At 41.0% G+C, this 21,207-nt stretch overlaps 1 protein-coding gene across 1 annotated transcript in view; it reads right to left on the bottom strand.

Moving 5' to 3' along the window:
• The window catches only part of ppp2r5b (protein phosphatase 2, regulatory subunit B', beta), a 64,647-nt gene extending 44,752 nt beyond the window's left edge, over window positions 1–19,895 (bottom strand). The window contains exon 1 of the mRNA XM_021316630.2: window positions 18,474–19,895. Within this exon, the coding sequence (XP_021172305.2) occupies window positions 18,474–18,666 (193 nt within the window). The 5' untranslated portion in view covers window positions 18,667–19,895. The remainder of the gene's footprint in view (window positions 1–18,473) is intronic.
• Between the last annotated feature and the right edge of the window lie 1,312 nt (window positions 19,896–21,207).

The following is a 21,207-nucleotide window of genomic DNA, read 5'->3' as shown; positions in this document are numbered from 1 at the left end:
CTCTTAAAGCTTGGGAATCACAGCCAGAACTCTCCTCAACTCTTAAGTGGGCTTTGCTGCATAATCTTCCCAAGGCTGTTTATCCCTATTGCTTGCTCACATTTTTCTACCACACTTTTACCTTCCACTAAATTTTTCATCAGTGCACCTGGATACATCCCTCTGTGAACAGTAAGCTTTATTGGCAATGATATGTTGTGGCTTATCCTCATTGTGGAGACTCTCCGTAACTGTGGGACAGCTGTCAGGACAACCGTCTTTCATATTTACATAACATTTATTTCATGTTGCTCTTATGTAATATTCTGCTTTTCTTTAAAAAAAAAATCCCTACCAGTAAAAGGCAGTTTTTTGTGGAAGTTCAAAATTAAAAACATTGTGTCCAGTTTGAATTAAACACCCTAAGTCAAGCTCATATGCAAACCAAAAAGATATTTGCTGCTGATCTTCCAAACTAACAAGAAAAAACCTCACCTGATTTCTAAAATATTAAATATGTACACAAACATCTTGCCGCAGCTTTGCCATAATTTGTCCTTTGCTATAATTTATATATTTTTTAATATATCTAAATCGATTTTAATGTGTTTAAACAATGCTAGCCTTTAATATGAAAAGTTTGATCCTTAAAAGCAAAGTTATTAAAATAGTTGGATACATTTTTGCTTGTTTTACTGCTTTTTCCTTCGGTCTGATTGTTTCATAAGTCTGCTATTATCATCACCATGCATCTTATATTTGCATAATTGCTTTCAAGTGGTAATTGTGTTCATTAAAAACAATTAATCAGTAGCAGGCTGCACTCCACCGTTCCAATACAAACAACAGAAGAGAAAACTGGGCTTTAAAACATGCTATTCTAGAAAATAAGGCATTTTTAGTTCTATAAATAAGCACACTGGCCCCGCTCGTACTGCTGCATTCAGCGGTGAGATATTTCCGCCACAGCAGATTGTCCTCAAAAGCATGAACACTTCTAGCGGGCAGCTCCTGCAATCAGCTATGAAGCTGTAGCTGTGTCTGTTAAAAACAAGCCTGCATGACAGCCCAAATAACCATGTTTTGTAGAGATATTAACCTTCAAAGCTATAAAAAGATGCTAAGAGTTTACAAACGACAGAGTTCTTCTATTTTTGCTGTTTTGTCACCAACATTTTTTTTATATCAGACAAAGATCATCTAAGTAAATAAAAAAAAAATTCACATGTGGATTTAATTTATTAGGGGATAAAATCGATGAATTAACTGTTATTTCTTTGGTTGGCCAAGGTAATTTTCCTAATCCACACCCAGCACCGATTTACTGTCTGATCTGTAGTGTCAAGAAATCACCTCAATAGAACCAGTACGACAACATGAAGTAGGCTGATAGATCTAAAGAAATTCAAGAACGGTAGAGAAACAAAGTCACTAACATCTCTCTGTCCAGAAAGGCTCACAAAGCCATTTCTAAGGCTTTGGGATTCCAATGAAGGACAGCTAGAGTCATTATCCTCCAATGGAGAAAACATGGAGGTGGTCGACCTTCCTAAGAGTTCCCTTTCTACCAAAATGACTCCAAGAGCGCATCAACAACACATCTAGGAGGTCAGACGGGATCACGTCCACAGCACAGCCGACCTCACTTACCTAACCTAAGGTTAGTGTTATTGATCCAGCCTCCATGGGAGAAAAATGGCCTCCATGGGAGAGACTGACGCCAAAAACCATTGTTGACCAAAAAGGACATAAAAGAAGAACAAATTGCTCATATTTCCCAAAACACTTCAGCGATCCAGAGCAGCTTTCTTCTCTTTGTGAATTTAATCTTTCTTTGAAAACTAACTCTTGTATTGACTGGATACTTATTTGACAAACTGAAACATTTAACTGTGACGTAATACCCACAAATATAAAACGAAAAAAAATAGCTGCCAGGCAGCAAGTGCTTTTTTTACAGCTCTGTATGGAGACTTTCAAAGTGTTCTTGATCAATATCTTCAGGCTTATTAACAATTTTCCTCTCTCTTTGGACTCTAGCTGATTTTCCATCTTATTTCTAGTGTTATATTCGTTTATTAAGCTACTTGACCATGACCTTTGAATCATTCACACATAAAAAAAGCCCCTAAACCTGAAGGATGTTTTCCCCACATATAACCCAAAGGAGGTTACAATAATCTTGAGGGTCATTGTTACAGCTACACCATTTGCTTCAATGTCTCTTTTTGCATCTCTCTCTCTCTCTCTCTCTCTCTCTCTTTATATATATATATAAATATATATATATATATATATATATATATATATATATATATATATATATATATATATATATATATATATATATATATATATATATATATATATAAATAAAAACAAGGATAAGAGTGTGATACACATGAAACACATGATGTGGGTCAGGAAGTGGCTAAAGTCCAAAGACAAACTCAGGAAGCCTGAAGAGCTGCAGATACCCCAGCCCCAAAATTTTGCATTTATGTAAAATTTTGTGCTGAATAAAGAAGCAAAACTCAAGCAACGACGCCTCTGTGATGCTCGGTTTTCAAACGTAGCACAATCTTCTCTTTGTTAGCACAAAGGAAGTCAACCGATTGCATCGAAAGCAATTGCTTAATTGATTCGTTGTTGAAATGTAGAAAAATGGTGCTCTGAACGTCCTCTATAAAAACCCTCACACGCCTTGTCTTTCAGGTTATGAAGATAATAAAAATCTCCTCTGAAAATAATATTTGTTCACAAGATGTAAACAGAAATGGCCGACAGTTAGTAAACAAATATGGGCTGAGGCTCCCAGCTGGAGACGTCTGCGGCATCTGATTAGCAGCTTTCTACCTTGCTGCCGCCGCTGTCGCTCACAGATAGGAAAGTGTGATAAAACGGAGAGGAAATAAATGACATTTCCCCGTATTTGGTCGAGGCACAGCTGCATTTCTTCTGAAGCTGACGTGTTTCTTAATAAAAAAAAAAGCAAAATTAGATTTTTCTTCGTAGCGTTTCGGTATATCCCGGCGCGTTTAGCAGCTTTAGCAGCTTTCGTTTTTCTGCAGGTCTGATCTCTGATTCTCTCTGTTTTTGTGATTCTGAGCATCGTTGTATCCCTTTAAGAATCAACCCTTTCCTTTAGTGACGCAGCACTGATTAAGGTTATTGCATTGTTGCTCTTTTTTATTACATCCTCTGCCACGTAATTTCCTGCGCGTTTGTTTATTTCCTCCCGCTGTCTTGTCCTCCATCTTCCTCCGTCGCCTATCAGCTCGATGTTAAGCCGTTTCCTCTTTCCTCATCCACTCCGCTGGGCCACTTTCTCCCCCTCCCCCCCCAACCCTTTCTCTTAATTGATCTGAGAGCAAAAAGCTACTCCACGCCTACTGTAACACTAAACCAGACCCATCTGACTGGCCCTAACACACACACTAGGAGTCATTCAATCGGCCACATCCAGTCTGTGTGGGGAGGTAACCGCTTTACAGTAAACATCGCCTTTAAAGCCGTGCCGCCTGTACACTGATCACAAAACAACCTATAAATGCAGGGGGCTGCTCTAATAAAAAATGATATGGCGTTATGTTATGCACTGACTAGTAGTTTCCTCTCTGAGCAGCAAAAAAAAAACATTTTTTTAAAGCACAGCGTACAGAAAAGGCCATCTTCCTGGCAGTCAAACATGGTGGTGGTGGTGTGATGGTCTGGCTCTGCTTGTTGCTGCTTTGGGACCTGGATGACCTGCTGTCATTTATTAAACTATGGATCCTGCTGTTAAGCAGAAAAATCCTGAAGGAGAACGTGTGGCCTGAAACCCAAACACGCTTTAGTGATACCTGCGAAGCACACGAGCAAGTCGACCTCTGAACAGCTTCCTTAGCTCGCCTGCTGCTGGATCCTTAAGTCTATTTTTGTCTCGATCAAAAGCCTCGTGACTTTATTACTTGGGAAATAAATAACCGGATGTTTTTTTTCTCTCGTATCTTGTCGTTGTTGTCTGACTCTTACATTTGCGTCCGTATGTTTGAATGACATGGACCCCTGCAAAGCAAGGCAAGGCAAGTTTATTTAAAAAGCACTTTTTTTAAAGAAAGAAATCAATATGAAAATTAAAACACTTTTCAGTAACGAGACGCTTCAAAGTGCTGCGGATCTAAGCTCATTGGATGAAAAACGCGTCGATTGGCCACAAGCACAGACAGCTGGGTCTCTAAGCGACCAATTAGAGACCAGCGTGTTGGGACGTAGATACACACTCGTCTGTCCAGCATCTCGCACACCGTTTAAAAATACAACTTACACAGAACAATAATCCAAAGTCAGACACATTTTAGGCGAGACCAGATGTGAAAATGACTGTTTTGTTTTGTAAAATAAACAATTCCCCACTGCTGGAGTAAATCACCAGCTAGAAACAAGCGGGGGTGGGGTTCTTCAAGCTCCCGAGCGTGGTCATTTCCAACCAGTCTTGCATTGATTTGGTGTGAGGTGCTTTAGACAGCATTTCCAAACACTCGTTTCCTGTTTTCAAGCACATGTGCACATCCTTTCATCTAAATACATGCACTGAACCGTGATGCCTTCTTTTCTAAATCGTTTACACGGTTTCTAAACCAAGACAGCGTGGTCAAAGCTGAGACCCCGACATGTTTGTTTTCTCCCAGTTTGGTTTACCTCACGTTTAATCACCTTTCTTCCACGTCTCTCTGAGTCCGTACAGAACTAGATTACAGCATTCCTTTCTCCTCCTGCAGCTCCGACGTGGATATCTGGCGGCGTGCTTTCCTTCTAATCCCCTCATTGTTAGCTGTGAAAGTGGCCCAGTTCTGAGCTTGTTATGAAACACAAGCAGCGGTGTATTTTTGTGCGACGCAGAAAGCGGTGGGAGCATTTGAAACGCGTTTCCCACCAGAAGCAGAGCGCTTGCAAAAAGCACACTTTGACCTGCTGAACCACATTTAAACCATCCTTACCAGCTCCAAATTGCTTTGCAAAACTTTCCTTACTTCTTCAATAAAACGGGACCTGAGCGCAAACATTTTTTGCATTTATGTAACACATTAACTCAAAGCACGCAACAATAATTAATTCTTCCTGCCACGCCGCTCAGCTTTTCACTCCCCATCTGTTCCTCTGTTCGACAAAAGTCCGATCCATTTACTGCGTCTGTAGCGGCTCTCTGATATCTGCAGGCTGTTTCGGGGCTTTTAGGGATGCTTAGCCACAGAATGGGTTGTGTGCAGGTGCAGGAGGTTTAACGCCCTCTAAGGTAACACAACATGCTTTAGGGCCTGAAGGAGATTTATTTGAAGCCACTCAGCGGGCCGCAGGCTGCCTGGATGATGGAAATGTCAAGGACAGAGTGAACGTAATGCACGGCTATTTGGGCATTTCTTCTGAACAGTAGAGTGTACGTTATAAAACTTTACACACCGGGGTAGTTTGCATGAAAAATAACTTGGGTGGTCGATAGACGGGAATGGCGCAAACTTCGATTTGCTGAGTGTGATAAACCTTTTTTTTTTTTTTTACTTTCTTTCTTCCAAACAGCAGCTAAGCCTGCTGCTGATAATCTGCAGCTTTCACACTGGTTATCGGACAATAATAAGCGAGCCGGCATAAATTTTTGATGAGCGGAAATCCAACACGGCGCCCGGGTGTAAGCAACAGCTGCGGTGAAGCCGGACGATAAATTTATATTTTTTTTCCCTCATCTGCTACAGTGATTGTGCTCTTTCGCTGGGATTGTTGAAACCTTTGCCTCCGGTGACACAGAAATGGCTTTCATATGATCGTCTTGTGACTTCTAAAAACAGATGCATGTTCAGATGGTCTACTTCCTGATAGAAAAAAGGGGGGAGAGGCAGATTACTGGTGGGCTTTTTTTTTAATGGAGCCTGTGAGCAATGGGAATTTCCTCGTACACTGGGCCATTTTTTCACGTCGTCATGCATCTTTGCTCTCATCTGCAGTGAGGAATATGTTTACAGGTGGAAATAAAGTCCAAACACCGCTGGTAAAATCACAGGTTCTTGTGACGTGGTGAAATGAGACCAAGATGAATCATTTAACTCAATTAAAAAAGCAGACAGATTTTTTTTTTTTTTTTTTTAATATGCACGCCCTGAAACTAACTATGAGTGCCGCAGCCAATTTAAAAAGTGCATCAACAGCGATGTGATGTGTACCTCTAAGATTTCAGTTTTGTTCAGTTGAGTTTATATGTGCAACACCAATTCCTTTACGAGTTAAACAGACCTGATTTGTATGCAAAGATACATAATCAATCAAATTCAGCTACACATTACAATCTAATCCCAGGCAAGGCAGGTTTATTGATACAGCACCTTTAATATAGAGGGCTTTTAAAGACTTTCATTGGCGTTGCAGCAATCCCTCCTCCTGAGTAAGCATGTGGCGACCGTGGAGAGGAACAACTACTTCTTTTTATTTTGGGCTAATTAATTCAACCTCGGCTTTAATAGACAGATTGGGAGACGTCAAATGCGTTTCTGAAAGGATTCAGCCTCGTCCTCATTCTGTCTCTCCATCCTACCCCGTGGCCCAGACGTACAAAGGATACGGGTAGAACAAAGGCCTCACCACACCAGAAACTGCTGCAGCTCCTGTGATGTCGCTCTAGGCCTCTTGGCAGCTTCTCTCATCTGTTTTTTTTTTTTTTTCTCATCTCTTCCATCGGTTTTGGAGAGACGTCCGGCTCTTTGCGACGTCTCGGTTGCACCATGTTTTTCCCACTAGATGACGGCTGTCTTCCCTGCGCTCCATAATATAGTCAATACCTTAGAAATACATTTGTACCCTTCTCCTGGTTGATATTTTCTGACAATCAAGCATCTTCTGATGCTCGCGCTATGAGACGCCACTACAAATATGTCCTCGAACATCTGAGCTTTATTTGTGGTTGATAGGAGACACTTTACATGATTGGAGGTGTGTACCAACTCCTATCTAACATGGGTTTGTATGTAAAGGTTAAATATGAGTGTTGCACCCTTAAAACGAACTAAAAATAAACCAGAGGTTTTCGCCTTTGTGCAACTTTATTAAACAAAATCCACGGTTCGAGCATACAGCAGATATGTTTTTGTTTTTTTTACTTTTTTTTCTCCCAACATGCATTGTGTTTTTTCTTAAAGGGGTATTATCATGACATAAATCTATAAAATAACAACAACAAAAAAATAAAGTAGTTTGATCACATTTTTTGTCATAAACCAAATGAATTGTTCTAACTAAACACAAAATAAAATAAATGTTAGTCAAATAATATTTATACTTATCAATATGACATTTTTACGTTCTTAACATATTTCTAGGGCTCTACACCAGCACAGCGCCGGGTGTATAGCTGGGTGTTTTATAGTGTTTCATATTTCTTTGAAGTTTTCAGCTAATTTTTCAGTTGAGCTGCACAGATTTGAGGCAAAACTTTTTCATCGTGGTCCCATTGTTTTAACAGGGGTGCGTGCAAATTTCAAACATTAAATTTTATCTGCAATGGACATTTGAAAACAGCCGTTGACCAAATTACTGGATATAAAACAGCAACAGAGGCTGTAGAAGGTAATAAAACAACTAGTAAAAATACCATATAATGTAATTAGTAATTCACTCTCTAATTGATTGAAAAGCCAGGTTTTTAGGCGGGATTTAAGAGCTGAGAAGTCGGATCCACAACCAAAGGGCAGCAACAGATCGCCTCTACGATGGAGCCTAAGTTATACCCAGCATAAGTAATAGAGATAATCAGTGAATGCTGAGTGTGTTTTATCTCTCGGTTTGTGACGAGGCGGCTGCTGGTGGGACGAAGTCTCGGGTTGCTCTGGGAGCAACCAAAAAGTGTCCCACGATTACGTTTTACAATAAAGCAAACAGAGCAAACAGCCAATAAAGCCTTTAACAACTCTTTGGCTGCCACAGTGTTAGTCAGTGTGGGCATCTTAGAATATGATTACTGAAATAATACATAATGAAATCCAAAAAGGTCAAAGATATTCCCGACCTCCAAACTAATAGCAGTCCACCTGCTGCGACACATTCATTTAACCCTCACTGTGCCGACATATTTGCTCATGGCAGCAATGCCGGTTTGCTATCCCTGCTCCTGTCTTCAGCGGCCATTGGGGACGAGGCGGCGTACGCCCTGGACAGGTCGCCAGTCCATCACAAAGCAATTTAGAGATGCCAAATAGTCTACAGTCATGTTTTTGGACTGTGTTAGGAACCCGGAGTACCCGGAGAGAAACCACACATGCACAGGGAGAACATGCAAACTCCATGCAGAAAGAGCCCAGGCTGGGATTTAAAACCAGGACCTTCTTGCTTCAAAGCAACAGTGCTACCAAGCGCCCCAAATCAGAATATATTCAAGATATTTTCCTCTTATACCCCAGTTAATAAAATCATTACCTGCTGCTGATCTGCTATCAATTAATCAGCTTTTTTTTCTGAAGCGCATTGTAAAAAAAAAAACTGCATCGGTGACCAAAGTGCTGTACATTAAAACAAGAAAAGGTTAAAAAAAAACATACACACACAACATCAAAAGCTAAAAACCATGTTCACAGCTAGAGTTTTTTAAAATGCCATATACGACAATAGGGGTGGGCAAAATAATCGTCATGCAATGCATCGCGATTCTAATTTTCGCAATCTAATGCATCGATTCTTGACGCCAAGTATCGATTGTTAATTTTAAAAAATTAATAAATACAATTGCATGAATGGTTGGCGAACATCAACCAAACACAAGTGGAATACAACTTCATTGGTTTAAAGGACCAGTGAGGCCATGTAAACGACACTGATTATCCTTATTTTGTTATTTTAAGTTCTATAAATCCTAAGCACTTTTTGTCAGTGTGTCCACTCCAATAACAGTAATATTTGTTTTCATGGCAATACCTCCAAAAGTCATTTCAATAAATGCAACTATGTATGAATTTAGTTTCTTTCAGTTATGTATCAATTGGAGACACTATCCAGATCATGCTCAGCCAGTCAGCCACTGGTAATGACTGTATTTCTTTCTAACAGTGTTCAGTGAAAATATCCCAATGCATTGCGATAATTCAAGTATCGTGATGCATCATGATAGAATCGGATCGTGACTTCTTTGGCAATACCCACCCCTACACGACAAGATCCCGGTGTATTAAAAGCCAGGAAATTAAAGTGCATTTTTAAAAGAGATTTAAAGACAGGAAAAGAGGAGACCTGTCTGATACTCAACGGTTTTATATCTACTGCAGCCTTCACAAATTAATCCAAGATGAACAAAGGGGGTGAAAAATCTACAAAAGAACTGCGGAGGAACTAGAAACCATCCATTTTAGGATGGCGGCCATCTTTGTGACAGCTGAGGTTTGACCCAAACGGCGCCATCAGCAGGACAACGATCAAGGTCTTGCAAAGGTCCAGTCAAAGTCCAGGACCTGCTGTGCTGCCGTTGGACCTACAGATCTGTCTGTCTATGAAAGAAACATCTTAAAACCTTAGAAAGTGCAGGAATCTCATTTAGGATGACGGATTGGAAATCTCCTAAAGCCCTTCAGGGGTTCACATTTGTACAAACGGTCTCAGGAGTTTGTGAGCACGCCTCCTGAATGCATAATGGGCACAAATCTGACCTGAGGTCTGGTTCAGCGTGCCAGAGACAGAACCCAGAACCCCGTGACCAGGAAGCTAAACGGGCGAGAGCACGGTGGAGTACGACGCTGCAGTATGACAGCGAGCTGCAGTATGACTGAGTGGCTCATAAAATCTGCAACCAACAGCTTGATTTTACAATATATCGCCTGTTCCTTGACTCTATTTCTGACAGGCTTATATTTTAGGACCTCTATGTAGAATGGACGGCCTATAGGTGTTTAGATCCAATTGGCTACTTTTCTGGATATCTAACCCAGAGCACCTTTGCTTTACTGGATGTTCATCTAGATCTGAGGAAGCTTTTCGTTCCTCTTTACTTCGCTCTGTGCAGGATTACGCTAAAACAGAAGAAACCCCTTTCATATCATGGAGAGTGTCGCTTTCTTTGACGCTGAGAAAACGATCGTCAGCCCACGGTGGAGGACTGAGCTCTCGCCGTGCCTTTCTAATTTACAACATGATTATATCCATGTGTGAAGGCTGATTGTTTTTTTTTTTCTATGTGAGAACTCATCTTGTTTTTACGTAATAAACCATCAGCGAGCCCTGCGCCTGCAACGTGACTTTGAGATCCATCTCATTTTGGGGCCCTTCTGTATTTGTTTTGAAACCTCCAGTTTTTCCGCAAACTTTGAGGCAGATGAAGTGAAATCTCTAAAAAGTGGAGCAAGGGTTTCCATTTTAGATGAATTCATTGGATAATTTGAAGCTTATAGCGACGCTGGGGCTTAGTTCTGTGGATAAATGGTAGGAAGCCCATCTTTTTTTTTTTTTAGTCTTTAGGGATAGAAAAGGACAAAAAGACTCATCATCAGTTCTGCATTTCAAGCAACATGTTCTCTGACTATTTCCAAATTAAAAGTTTTCTAGACTCAAATTCCCAGAATTCCTTTCAGTTCTTGAGCTCAGGCTGGAGGCAATGAAAAACAACAATGGATGGATGGATGCCCCATATTCATCATGCACTGAAAGATACATTTTGTCTATGTGTGTCTGCACTGTATGCTCATGTAGAGATGCTGTAAGCTAAACATGAATCCAGCGTAAAGCAGATTATATGGACCTGGTATCCCTCAGCCATCACCTATTGATTAGTTGGCCTCTTCGATCAACCCTGCGGCTCGTTTTATCGGCCGGTTTGGCCTTCCAGATCGGATCTGTGTTTAGCGGAGACTCACACAGAGACAGTATCTCTCTTCAAGATCACATTATCTGTCTATTATCCATACCCATGAGGGGGGGGGGGGGGGGGGGGCACTGGAGCACGTCCCAGCGGACTTGGTGCAAGAGGCACAGCACACCCAGGTCACCTCAGCACTCGTACCACAGGGCTTACACAATGCTAACTCACTCTTGTCCTCAAAACGTTTGGCATCGCAAAGCAATCTAACCCGAGGAGGAGATCCAAATAAAACCTGTAACCAAGCAGCCGGCGCACCTTACACCGTCCACTGGTTATTTTCAATAATCATCACCTTACAGTCAATGGCTGCTCCGTCCTGCACTGCAAAAAGGCATCTAAAAGTAAGTAAAATTTTTCTTGAAATTAATGTATTTTCCCTTGATTTAAGCAGGTAAATAAGATTATCTGCCTATGGAGTGAGTATTTTTACCCCTACAATAAGATAATTAGACATCCTGCCCTTGAAATAAGATGATAGAGATGAAATGTTCCCATTTTAAGTGTAAAAATCTTATTCCACTGGCAAATAGTCTTATTTACCTGCTTAAATCATGGAAAAATACATTCATTTCAAGAAAATTTGACTTACTTTTAGTTCCCTTTTCGCAGTGTGATCGTCTATCTTCTCTGTAGAGGGTTGATAACAAGCAACAACGATGTTGGCCTTGCAGAACTTATTAGATGCCTGAGAGTTTCAATTATTAGTTTTATTTATTTTTTATTTTTTTTTACCTAGTCCCAGATCACAACGAATGTCATCTGACGGCACTTTGCGAGAGAAACCAGAGCGAATCACTCACAGTTTATCCAGATATACGCAGTAAAGCACAAATCTAAACCAGCAGCGTTCCGGCCTCACAGACAGATCGGGACGGCTGGAACTGAAGGCGTAATCGATGCCTGCATCACGTTTCTGCAAAGAACACGTAAGCTGAACCCAGTCTTGCAGCTCAAAGTGCCGTTTTTCTCGCTGAAACATTAGCGTGCGCTCCGGAGCTGGAGCTGATGAACGCCGAGCGCTTTCAGGATTTGACACGTTCCCATTAAACTCCCCCTTTAAAGTTTAGCCACTTCATCAGAGCGGCTCATTTTAAAGGCATGTTTGGTCATTTGGGATACAGTTACAGTTTAGTCTGTTAGCTTTAGCAGTGAGCGTGAAGGTAATTAAAAAAAAGTATTTTAATCTGCAGTGTGTCTTGGTCCTTCACCCAGATTTGGAAAGTAGATTTTGCAACGTTTCACGACCAAGCTGTACTCAGCCCTCTCTGTTTCTCATCCTGCTCTCCTTCCACTTCTTCCCTGCTAATTTTACCCGTTTGCTTTCTTTCCGCCCTCTGTCTGAGTTTACATGCCCTAAAACAGAAAAAGAACCATCTGAAATAAAAAAACAAAAACGCTTTACTGCTTAAAAACAGCGGCCGATGCCTCAGCACCACCTGGATTGACTTGAACTTCTCTCACAGTGAGCATCTTTTTTTTCCTCTTCTTTATTTAAAACGGACAGTGCATATTCATGAACATTTAAATGTAAATATGCCAGAATTAACCTGCTTTACATCTGTAGTCCCTGACAAGTCAACAAGAAAAAAAGCAAGAAAACACCAAACAATCAGACACTAGACAGAAGACATCAATCAATTAATGAATGAATCAATCAATTAACGAATCAATCAACCAATTAACGAATCAACCAATTAATGAATCAATCAATTAAGGAACCAATCAATCAATTAATGAATCAACCAATCAACCAATCAATCAACCAATTAATGAATCAATCAATTAATGAACCAATCAATCAATTAACGAATCAATCAATCAATTAACGAATCAATCAACCTATTAACGAATCAATCAATTGGTGAATCAATTAATGAATCAATCAAGCAACCAATCAATTAATGAATCAATCAATTAATGAATCAATCAATCAATAACAAAACAATAGAATAAAAGACAGTTGAACGTTAGCAACGCTGCACATGATAAGGATAATCTGACATTAGTGATCACAGATCTGCTTCCCTCTTAGCCATCTTTTAAAATTGGTTTTGAATTAACTGAATGTAGTAAAGTCTCGGCTGGGATGTTGTTACAAATTTCTCTACCCTTGAATTATTTATACCTTTCGACTAAATGTTGGGCGTCTGTGAGTTATTACACAGTCACCTCCAGTAGACGCTCTCGTTACCTTTCCACTGGTGCTGGATTTTTAGCTTAATAAATTCTCCCAGAGGTGGTGGGGCGTGTCCATTTAAAACATTAAATATTTTGAAATTTTCTAAAATTTTCAAAACCAAGAATACTGTATTTTCATGTTCTCTCGAATACTTTTAAAGCCTTTTTGAATCTGTTGTATTTAAATATGATTTGCTCCACTGTTAAACTGCTGCGATATTTGATGTATGTGCCTGCTCTGTTTTTTAAATATTAACTTAGAATATTACCTCCACATAACTCTTAAAAGCTAGCCGAATTAAGTATTTTTACTCCTACCTAAAACATGCCTTTAGTAGCCATCTCTGCTGCTCTGATGTTCGTTTCCAACGTTAAACGTCAAACTACCTGCCTAAAACAGGCTGACTGAAATTACAACGTGTCATTTGGAAGAAGGAAATGTAATTTTTAAAACGTGTAAACAAAACGTACTTGCTCTGACGCCCATTCGGATCTTGACCATGTTAATGGCCCATGTGATGTTATGTCATGTGACTTCTGCAGTGCCACTGAGCCAAGCGTTAGAGTTAGCATGACATTTTAAAGGCGAAGATGAAAAAAAGAAAAAAAAGAAAAAAAAAACGACCTTTACGTTCCAGCTTCCTACACTTTTTCACCGACCGTTTCCAAATTGTTCCAGGGAATACGGTGTTTGGAGGAATTCAACTTGCTTTGATTTTCTTCTTTTTGACGTTGAATTTGTTTTAAGAGACTTTATTGGCTGTATTTTATTTTTTTTTAATCAAATTACAAGCATAGTTGACTGGGATTTTATACCTGATTGGATTTACTGTTTATCATGTAAAAATAAATTAGAAACAGATCTGCTTTATGGTCCAATGTCTGCCTTCGTTACTTTCAGAGAGGACAGTTTTATTTTCAGGCAGAGTTGAATAAGAACACATTTACTACACAAATCCACTCAGATGTTAACATACAGTCATCAAGAATGAGATATAAAAATGACAGGCTTTTAATAATAAGTCTGAATTGTTTTTCTTTTTTATTGCACAGCAAAACAACTTGGGTGCACAACTTTCATTATTTTGAGGATTTTCTCCATTCCAGAAGGGGTCAAAATTATGTATACAAGCTCAAAGCTTTTTTCTTTTAATATAGGCCTCAATGAAGCAGCAATGTCAGATAACGTCCATAATAATTGGACTTTGGTTTCGATTTTTTGACAGTTTCATGTGCTTATGAGGAGCAATATATGAGAGAAATTTGGTGATCATTGATCATTGATTAGGTACATTAAACCACGTTAAGCCTTTTTCTCGCCATAGGCGCCAATGAAGAAGAAAACGTCAATGTGAGATATCTTCTATAATCGTTGGATTTCGGTTTATTTTTTTTTTTTGACAGGCTTAAGTCTTCATGACAAGATATGGCCATGAGAAATTTGGTGATGATTCCTCGTTGTTTTCCTACCTTAAGCCCCGTTAAGCGTTTTCACGTTAAGCGTTTTAGAATGTCGCCTGTTTCTGCTGTCAGCAGGAGGCTGAGACCAGCAGAAGGAACGGGCGGTGCAGGAAGGGAGCGCATGGACAGGTATGATCACACTTGGCCCACATACCGGCCATCAGAGACTTCCCCGGCCCAGACGCTCCTCCTGCTGCTGCTGCTGCTGCAGGATCTTACTGTAAAGCTTCTCCTGGGGGTCCAGAAGCAGCGGTGCAGCGGTGCAGCAGCCATGTAATAACCAGGACTCCCGCCTGCTGTGTGATGGCTGCAGCATATGTACGTATGCAGAGTCAGAGCCGAACTAAAAGGTGCAATAAAAACCATCCCAGCGCCGCTCTGCACTTTACCCCCTCCCTGACAGGAAGCCCGAGCCGGGGGAAATGAAGTGTAAAAACACATAAGGGAGCACAGACACACGGGGCCTTTGCTGAAAGCAGAAACGTTTTCTCTCCATTGAGAGTTAATGGGAAGAAATTGCCGAGTACACAAAAAGGAGCAGCGGCTTTATAGAGAAGGGTCATAGGCAAATAAAAACACGCACAATCTGCCTGCGTGTATGCGAAAAATAGACGGGGGCCCACACGAGGGCCAGGACGGCAGGTGTGCAGAGAAAGGACGGAGCGCGGTTGGCTCGGTGACCGAGAAGAAAAAGGTACAAAATTATCGATTGCTCTGACATGTACCTCGACGCATAAACACTGATTCTGCCAAGCAGATATTTTCTGCTAAAGCAACGGTGCAGTGTTTTGTTTGTTTTTTTCATGCACATGAGCCGCTCTCCAAACGACGCATCAAACCGCAGAGAGACGACGTGAAATGCAACATGCGCTGTTGTTGACGCTGCAAGCCCACTACATCCTTTGCAACCTTTTTTTTTTTTTGTCGATTAAAAGCGGCCCCTTGTGTACCTGCAGGAGCTGCGGGACCAGAACTGTGGCGACAACAGATCTGCACTGCAAAAAAGGAACTAAGAGTAAGTAAAATCTTCTTGATAGTTGTATATTTTTTTTTTGATTTGAGCAGCTAAATAAGACCATTTGCCAATGGAATGAGTATTCTCACCCCTAGAATAAGATAATTAGACATCCTGCACTTGAAATAAGATGATGGAGATGAATTGTTCTTATTTTAAGTGCAAAAAATCTCATTCCATTGGCAAATAGTCTTATTTGCCTGCTCAAACAAGGAAAAATACACATATTTCAAGAACATTTTACTTACTTTGAGTTCCCTTTTTGCAGTCTGCGGGCGGCTCCACCTGCCTTCACGGTGCACTTCCTGCTGCCCCGCATGTCGAGGTCCTCACACAGTTTCAGCACCAGGGTGACTCATGTTGACGTAGCTCATGTCAACCAGGCAGCCAGGAAGCGTGCCCAGTCCACCGCCGAGGGAGGGAGGGGGGGGCGAGGTTGTTCTGATGGAGGACCTGCTTCTCCCATTTCCCAAATCAATCAGTCAAGGAGGATAAACTGATGGTGTTGTGATTTAATGAAGGTTAGCGGTGGCCCAGACGACGCTTCATGGCTCTGTACAGACATACACCTCCACAGGTTCAGCATCAGCGGACATCCTTCATGCTAATGCTAAAGAAAGACACTTGATTTTGTCATTTCTCTGTATGACCCAACCCTACCTGCTTAGCCCTAGCATAACTCTTGACCCTTGACCCCCTCGAGCACCTGAGACGTCACCACGGCCACCTTCAAGCACGTGCTCCACACCTTGCTATCTGAATTTTATTTTTTTTGCACGAATAAAGACTTTTTCGCACATTGCACTGTGTCTGTAAGGAACGTTTTTAGGGCTGAAAGAAAAAAAAACAAAGCTCTGTTTGCAGAAAAACGTTTTCACGTGTGAAAAGCTGTGATTTCACATCCGGCCTACCAACACACTGCAAAAGCAGAACTAAAAATAAGTAAAATCTTCTTGAAATTAGTGTATTTGTCCTTGATTTGAGCAGGTAAATAAGATGATTTGCCAATGGAATAAGATTTTTCCACTTAAAATAGGAACAATTCATCTCCATCATCTTATTTCAAGTGCAGGATGTCTAATTATCTTATTTTAGGGGCAAAGATACTCATTCCATTTGCAGATAATCTTATTTACTGGCTTAAATCAAGGACGAATAGACTAACTTTAAGAACATTTTACTTGTTTTTAGATCCGTTTTTGCAGTGCACGTGTCACAAATTACAGTTAATGATTAGAAAAAAGGCAATTTTCGTGCGCCTGCTTCATACGTTGCTTCGCCCCTTCTTTCTTCCGTCATACATAAAAGCAGACAAACTGCTGTGGAATCCATGTGTATGCATATAATTTTCATTCAAGTTAAATATTTGCATGAATTATGGACGTAAAAAAAAGAAAAAAAATGCTGAAATCTTAAATGTCATTTAATTCAGATGTATATTGTCGGGTGAAAACTTTGAATTGTGCCCTGTTCTGATTTGTTTTAGTTGTTATCCCTGTTTGGTGGTTATTAAATTCCTATCAAAGGTGGCGGATTACAATCTCTGATCGTACAAAAGTCCCTCTAAGCGTCCTCTCTACAAGTAGATATTATGTACTGGAGTCAGATAACCACATTTCCTTGCAGTAGACTATGAGTAAATAATAATAGTAAAAATAATAGTAAAAAAAAAATCAGTTGTATGGATTGACGCATGTTCATTGCTGAACGTCTATTCGCATATGACACCGTCTGGATAGGAAAACAAGCTAAACTGCAAAGGTAGGAAACGGAGGAAGGGCGAATTAGTTGTTTATTTTTTAAACAGAGACGTTCTCTTCCCAAACAGAAGGAGTAATTCAATTTGAAACGTGAATCTCATACATTATATAGACCCATTACACACACAGTGGCATATTTAAAATGCTAATTTAATTATGTCTTATAGTTAATCAAAGACGAACATTCACTAACATGGAAAATTTGATTATATAAATATGATTTATATTAGTAAATGTCCTGTACTTATGGAACCATCGTTTATCCTGCACTTGCTGCTATTGCACTTCTGGTTTGACCTAAACTGCATTTTGTTGCCTTGTACCTGTACCTGTGTAATGACAATAAAGTTGAATCTAATCTAATCTAATCTAATCTAATCTAATCTAATGATTTTTGATCCAGAAATGTTATGTTAGGGCCATGCGGAGAGTGCTGACCGGATGAATGGCATCCTTCGCAGCAAATGTTAGCCACAAGAGGCTCCCTGCTGAAGAAGCCGGTTGTTCGAGGCTTCTTCAGTATCCAGCTAATGGAAAGTTAAGTGGAAGAAAAAGGTGTGGCGGTAAAAGGAGCAAAGCATTTGAGAAGATTAGAAGGGAAAGCCAATTTAAGAGATTGTGGGGAGTCAGCAGACGTGAAATGCAGCCGATTAACTCCACGCTGCGTTGTTGAGGTAACTCCTGCAAAAACAGCTCCAACCAAGGTATAATCTACAGGACACGGAGATAGTTTCCAGCAGGCTGACATTAGTTTTTATTTACTATTATTTACTAATTTATTAGCTTTTTCATTAGCTGTAAGTGAAAAAAAATACCCTTTAAACACATCCCCCAGTGTGTGATGCATGTACAGAACATGGGAGCTTCACCTTCTGAATTGATTGGTGATATTTTTAAAGAGATGTACCAGTAATATAATTTGCTTGAAGAAAAAGAAACTTGAAACTCTTGCCGGGGGGTGGGGGCCCCACATTCTCCTAAATCCGGCCCTGCTCTGATTTATTTATGTATTTATTTAAAGAAGGATTAAACGTGGATCTATCAACAGAAGATGAAGACTATCAGTGGGTGGATAGTGTTGGCCCCTTCAGGTGGGTTTCACCTGTGTGAGAGGTGCGTGGACAGCGGGGGGAAAAAACACGGCGCAGACGGGACTGTGAGTCTTTGTGCTTTGACATTGACCGGGTGTCTGCTGCATGTGTGCGTCTCTCTCTCTCACCTTTGAGCAGGGGCAGCGGGGTGAGCTCCACCTGGGAGCTCTGGTAGCGGAACTGGGACGAGCTGTGGGACCTCCTCTGCCGCGCTCTGCGCATGGACCTGCGCGGAAAGCCGTCCACCTTCTCCGCGGACGGCACCGAGAAGCTGGTGGTCGGCGAGGAGGGGCTGGAGGGGGGCAGCTTGGTGGTCTCCATGACGGCTGCGGACGCGTCAAAAAGTGGCGTTGGAGGAGACGTGGACGGACGACTATAGGTGGATGGACGGATGGAAGTGGGTGGCTTTGTGAATCACAGATGGATAATCAGTTGATTAGGATGAATAGGCGCTGAAGAGGTGGGGGGGGGGCGTAAGAGGAGCAGAGGCAGATGAAGAGGAGCGGGGAGGAGGAGAGGAGGGGGAAGTGGGATATTTCTGGAGGTCCAGTCCTGGTTTGCGCCTCTATGATATCCGGGCGGATGGCAGCATCCCTTGAATCGCCTGGTTGGTTTTACGCACAGAATGGCTCGTGGATCATTCCCAGCGACGCTCAGACACACACACACACACCTCTGCTGCTGTTCTGGCGTCACACAACAGACTCAGGCATCGGCCTCTAAAGGTGGACGTTCATTCAGGATCACACAGCCTTGTGAATAAAACAGCGCGTCAACGGAGCCCCGTCCTGGTTATCCCAGAGAAAGAAAGAAATGTTCCCCCAAAATCAGTCTGCGCGTTTTGTATCCTGGTGGATATGATCAGTGTCCGGTCCTGGCGGTGAGTGATGATATCATAAAATCACCGATCTGGGCCCACCTTGGCTGCCGCATCACTGTTGTCCTCCTCCCTCGTTTCTCATCGCATCCCTCTCCCGATTTGTCTCCAAAACGCGTCGCTCGGGTGATACGCGGATTTCTGCTCGGCTCTCCTCGCAGCTCGGCGATTGTTCTCCCCCCCTCCTCCTCCTCCTCCCGCTGCCGTCCTCCGGCCGTTATCAGGGCGGAGAGACAAACGGAGCCGACATGTGCAGGTTCCTCCGCCCGAGCCGCGCTCCGTTTTCCACCTCCCGAGGAGGAGAGACCAGACAAAGAGGGGAGAGAAGGAGCCGCTCCGCTTACAGGACAAACCCGAGGCCGGCGTTATACAACAGCATGAAGTCTGTATGGAGGAAAAAAAGACTGTCGGACTGATCCGTTTTGCTGCCGTCCTCCTCCTCGGTTCCCGTTATCCGGTTATTACAGCGCCTCGGAGATTTGCGTCAAAAGCGCACCAGAGGACCGGAAACCATCCGGTGTGCCCTTTCAAATTACATCACAGTTCATCAGCAAACATTTGTCCCTCACTTTCCTGTATAAGAATCTATAAAACTCACTATGTAGACCTGCAAGCCCACCACAGTAAATTAGAATACATTCTAAATGACTAATTAATTTAATTCATACACAGTTAATTTAGCTGAGATTGGCTACAGCTGATGAAAACTCCAAGTTCATCTGTAGTTGTTCTTTTTGGGTTTATTTGTAAAGGAAAAAACACTTAGTAATCTTTTAAAAGTATTTTTAATTAAAAATATATTGTTCTGACTACAAAATGTTTATTTCTTGGCACATCTGTCCATTCACAAGACAAGAAATGTTATTCTGCTGTCATCATTTATAGGAGATCAGAGCCCAGATGGGTATGTATGCATGACAACGTTGGAATGCAATGAAAGGACAAACATTAAATATATTAAATTCATAAATAATTGTTGCAACTCATTGAATGTGTTCTATCTTATCATAAGAAGCAGGGTGGACAGCAAGTTTATAAGTGTGGTCTGTGCATTGACTGAGAACCGTTGTCATCAAAGTGACCAGAAATCATTATTAGACAATATTAATTAACAAAATAAGAAAAATCAACATCTTTTTTTATTCAGTATAATTTTAAAACACTTCCAGATCTATACTTCATTGTGCTTTTCCTGTCAGTTTACAGTTATCAGAGGGAACAAACACACTACTATAGGACCATGGTTGTTTGGTGTGAACATTTTTATTTTATTCAGAAGACAAACTCACTTAGGAATACCTACAATTTAATCATAGAAATCATTTAAAAAAAAAAAAAAAGATTTTCTGGCTTTTAAGTTTAAAAATTTAGCGGTTGGCATTAAGCTCAAAGTAAAACCTCCCGGAAACGACAACATGAGTTTCATCTTTTTTGCACAAATCTCACAGGAGGGACCTTGGACTCGTCCTCCTAACAGAAAGTCTCCACAGCTTTCAGGATCAGCTCCCATTATTTTTTTACTGAAGTCTAAAAATGAGATGATTTGATTTTTTTCCACCTCCGTAGTTGACTGGCCACAAACCAAGATCAGGGCACTTTTGATGCTTAAAAGCTCCTCTTTGGTTTAAATCAGTATTATTTATGTAAACCACAATACATTCATACAGTCGGGTTCCATAAGTACTTCATGTCAGTCCAAGTCAAATTCAACAAAGTACTTAATGTCAATTGGTAAAAATTTAATTTATCCAAGGAAGCCGAGATGATTGGATCAAGCCTAGGACTTGGCAGCAACCTCTAATCCCGAGGGAGCATGTTGATAGAGGAAGTATTGGAGAGGTTTAGGTCTTTTGGGGTGTCTCTCTATCAAATATGTAAATCTAGAGGTTAACATTTCTGCATGTAATTTGCAAAACAGATCAAGCTCAGAGACTGAATGAAGTGCATCCATCAACATGAATTTTAAAGGCCTGTATCAAGCAAAA

Source organism: Fundulus heteroclitus, chromosome 14 (genome assembly GCF_011125445.2).
Source record: "Fundulus heteroclitus isolate FHET01 chromosome 14, MU-UCD_Fhet_4.1, whole genome shotgun sequence".
In the NCBI taxonomy this organism is placed as follows: Eukaryota; Metazoa; Chordata; class Actinopteri; order Cyprinodontiformes; family Fundulidae; genus Fundulus; species Fundulus heteroclitus.
This window is presented reverse-complemented; position numbering and strand designations above follow the sequence as displayed.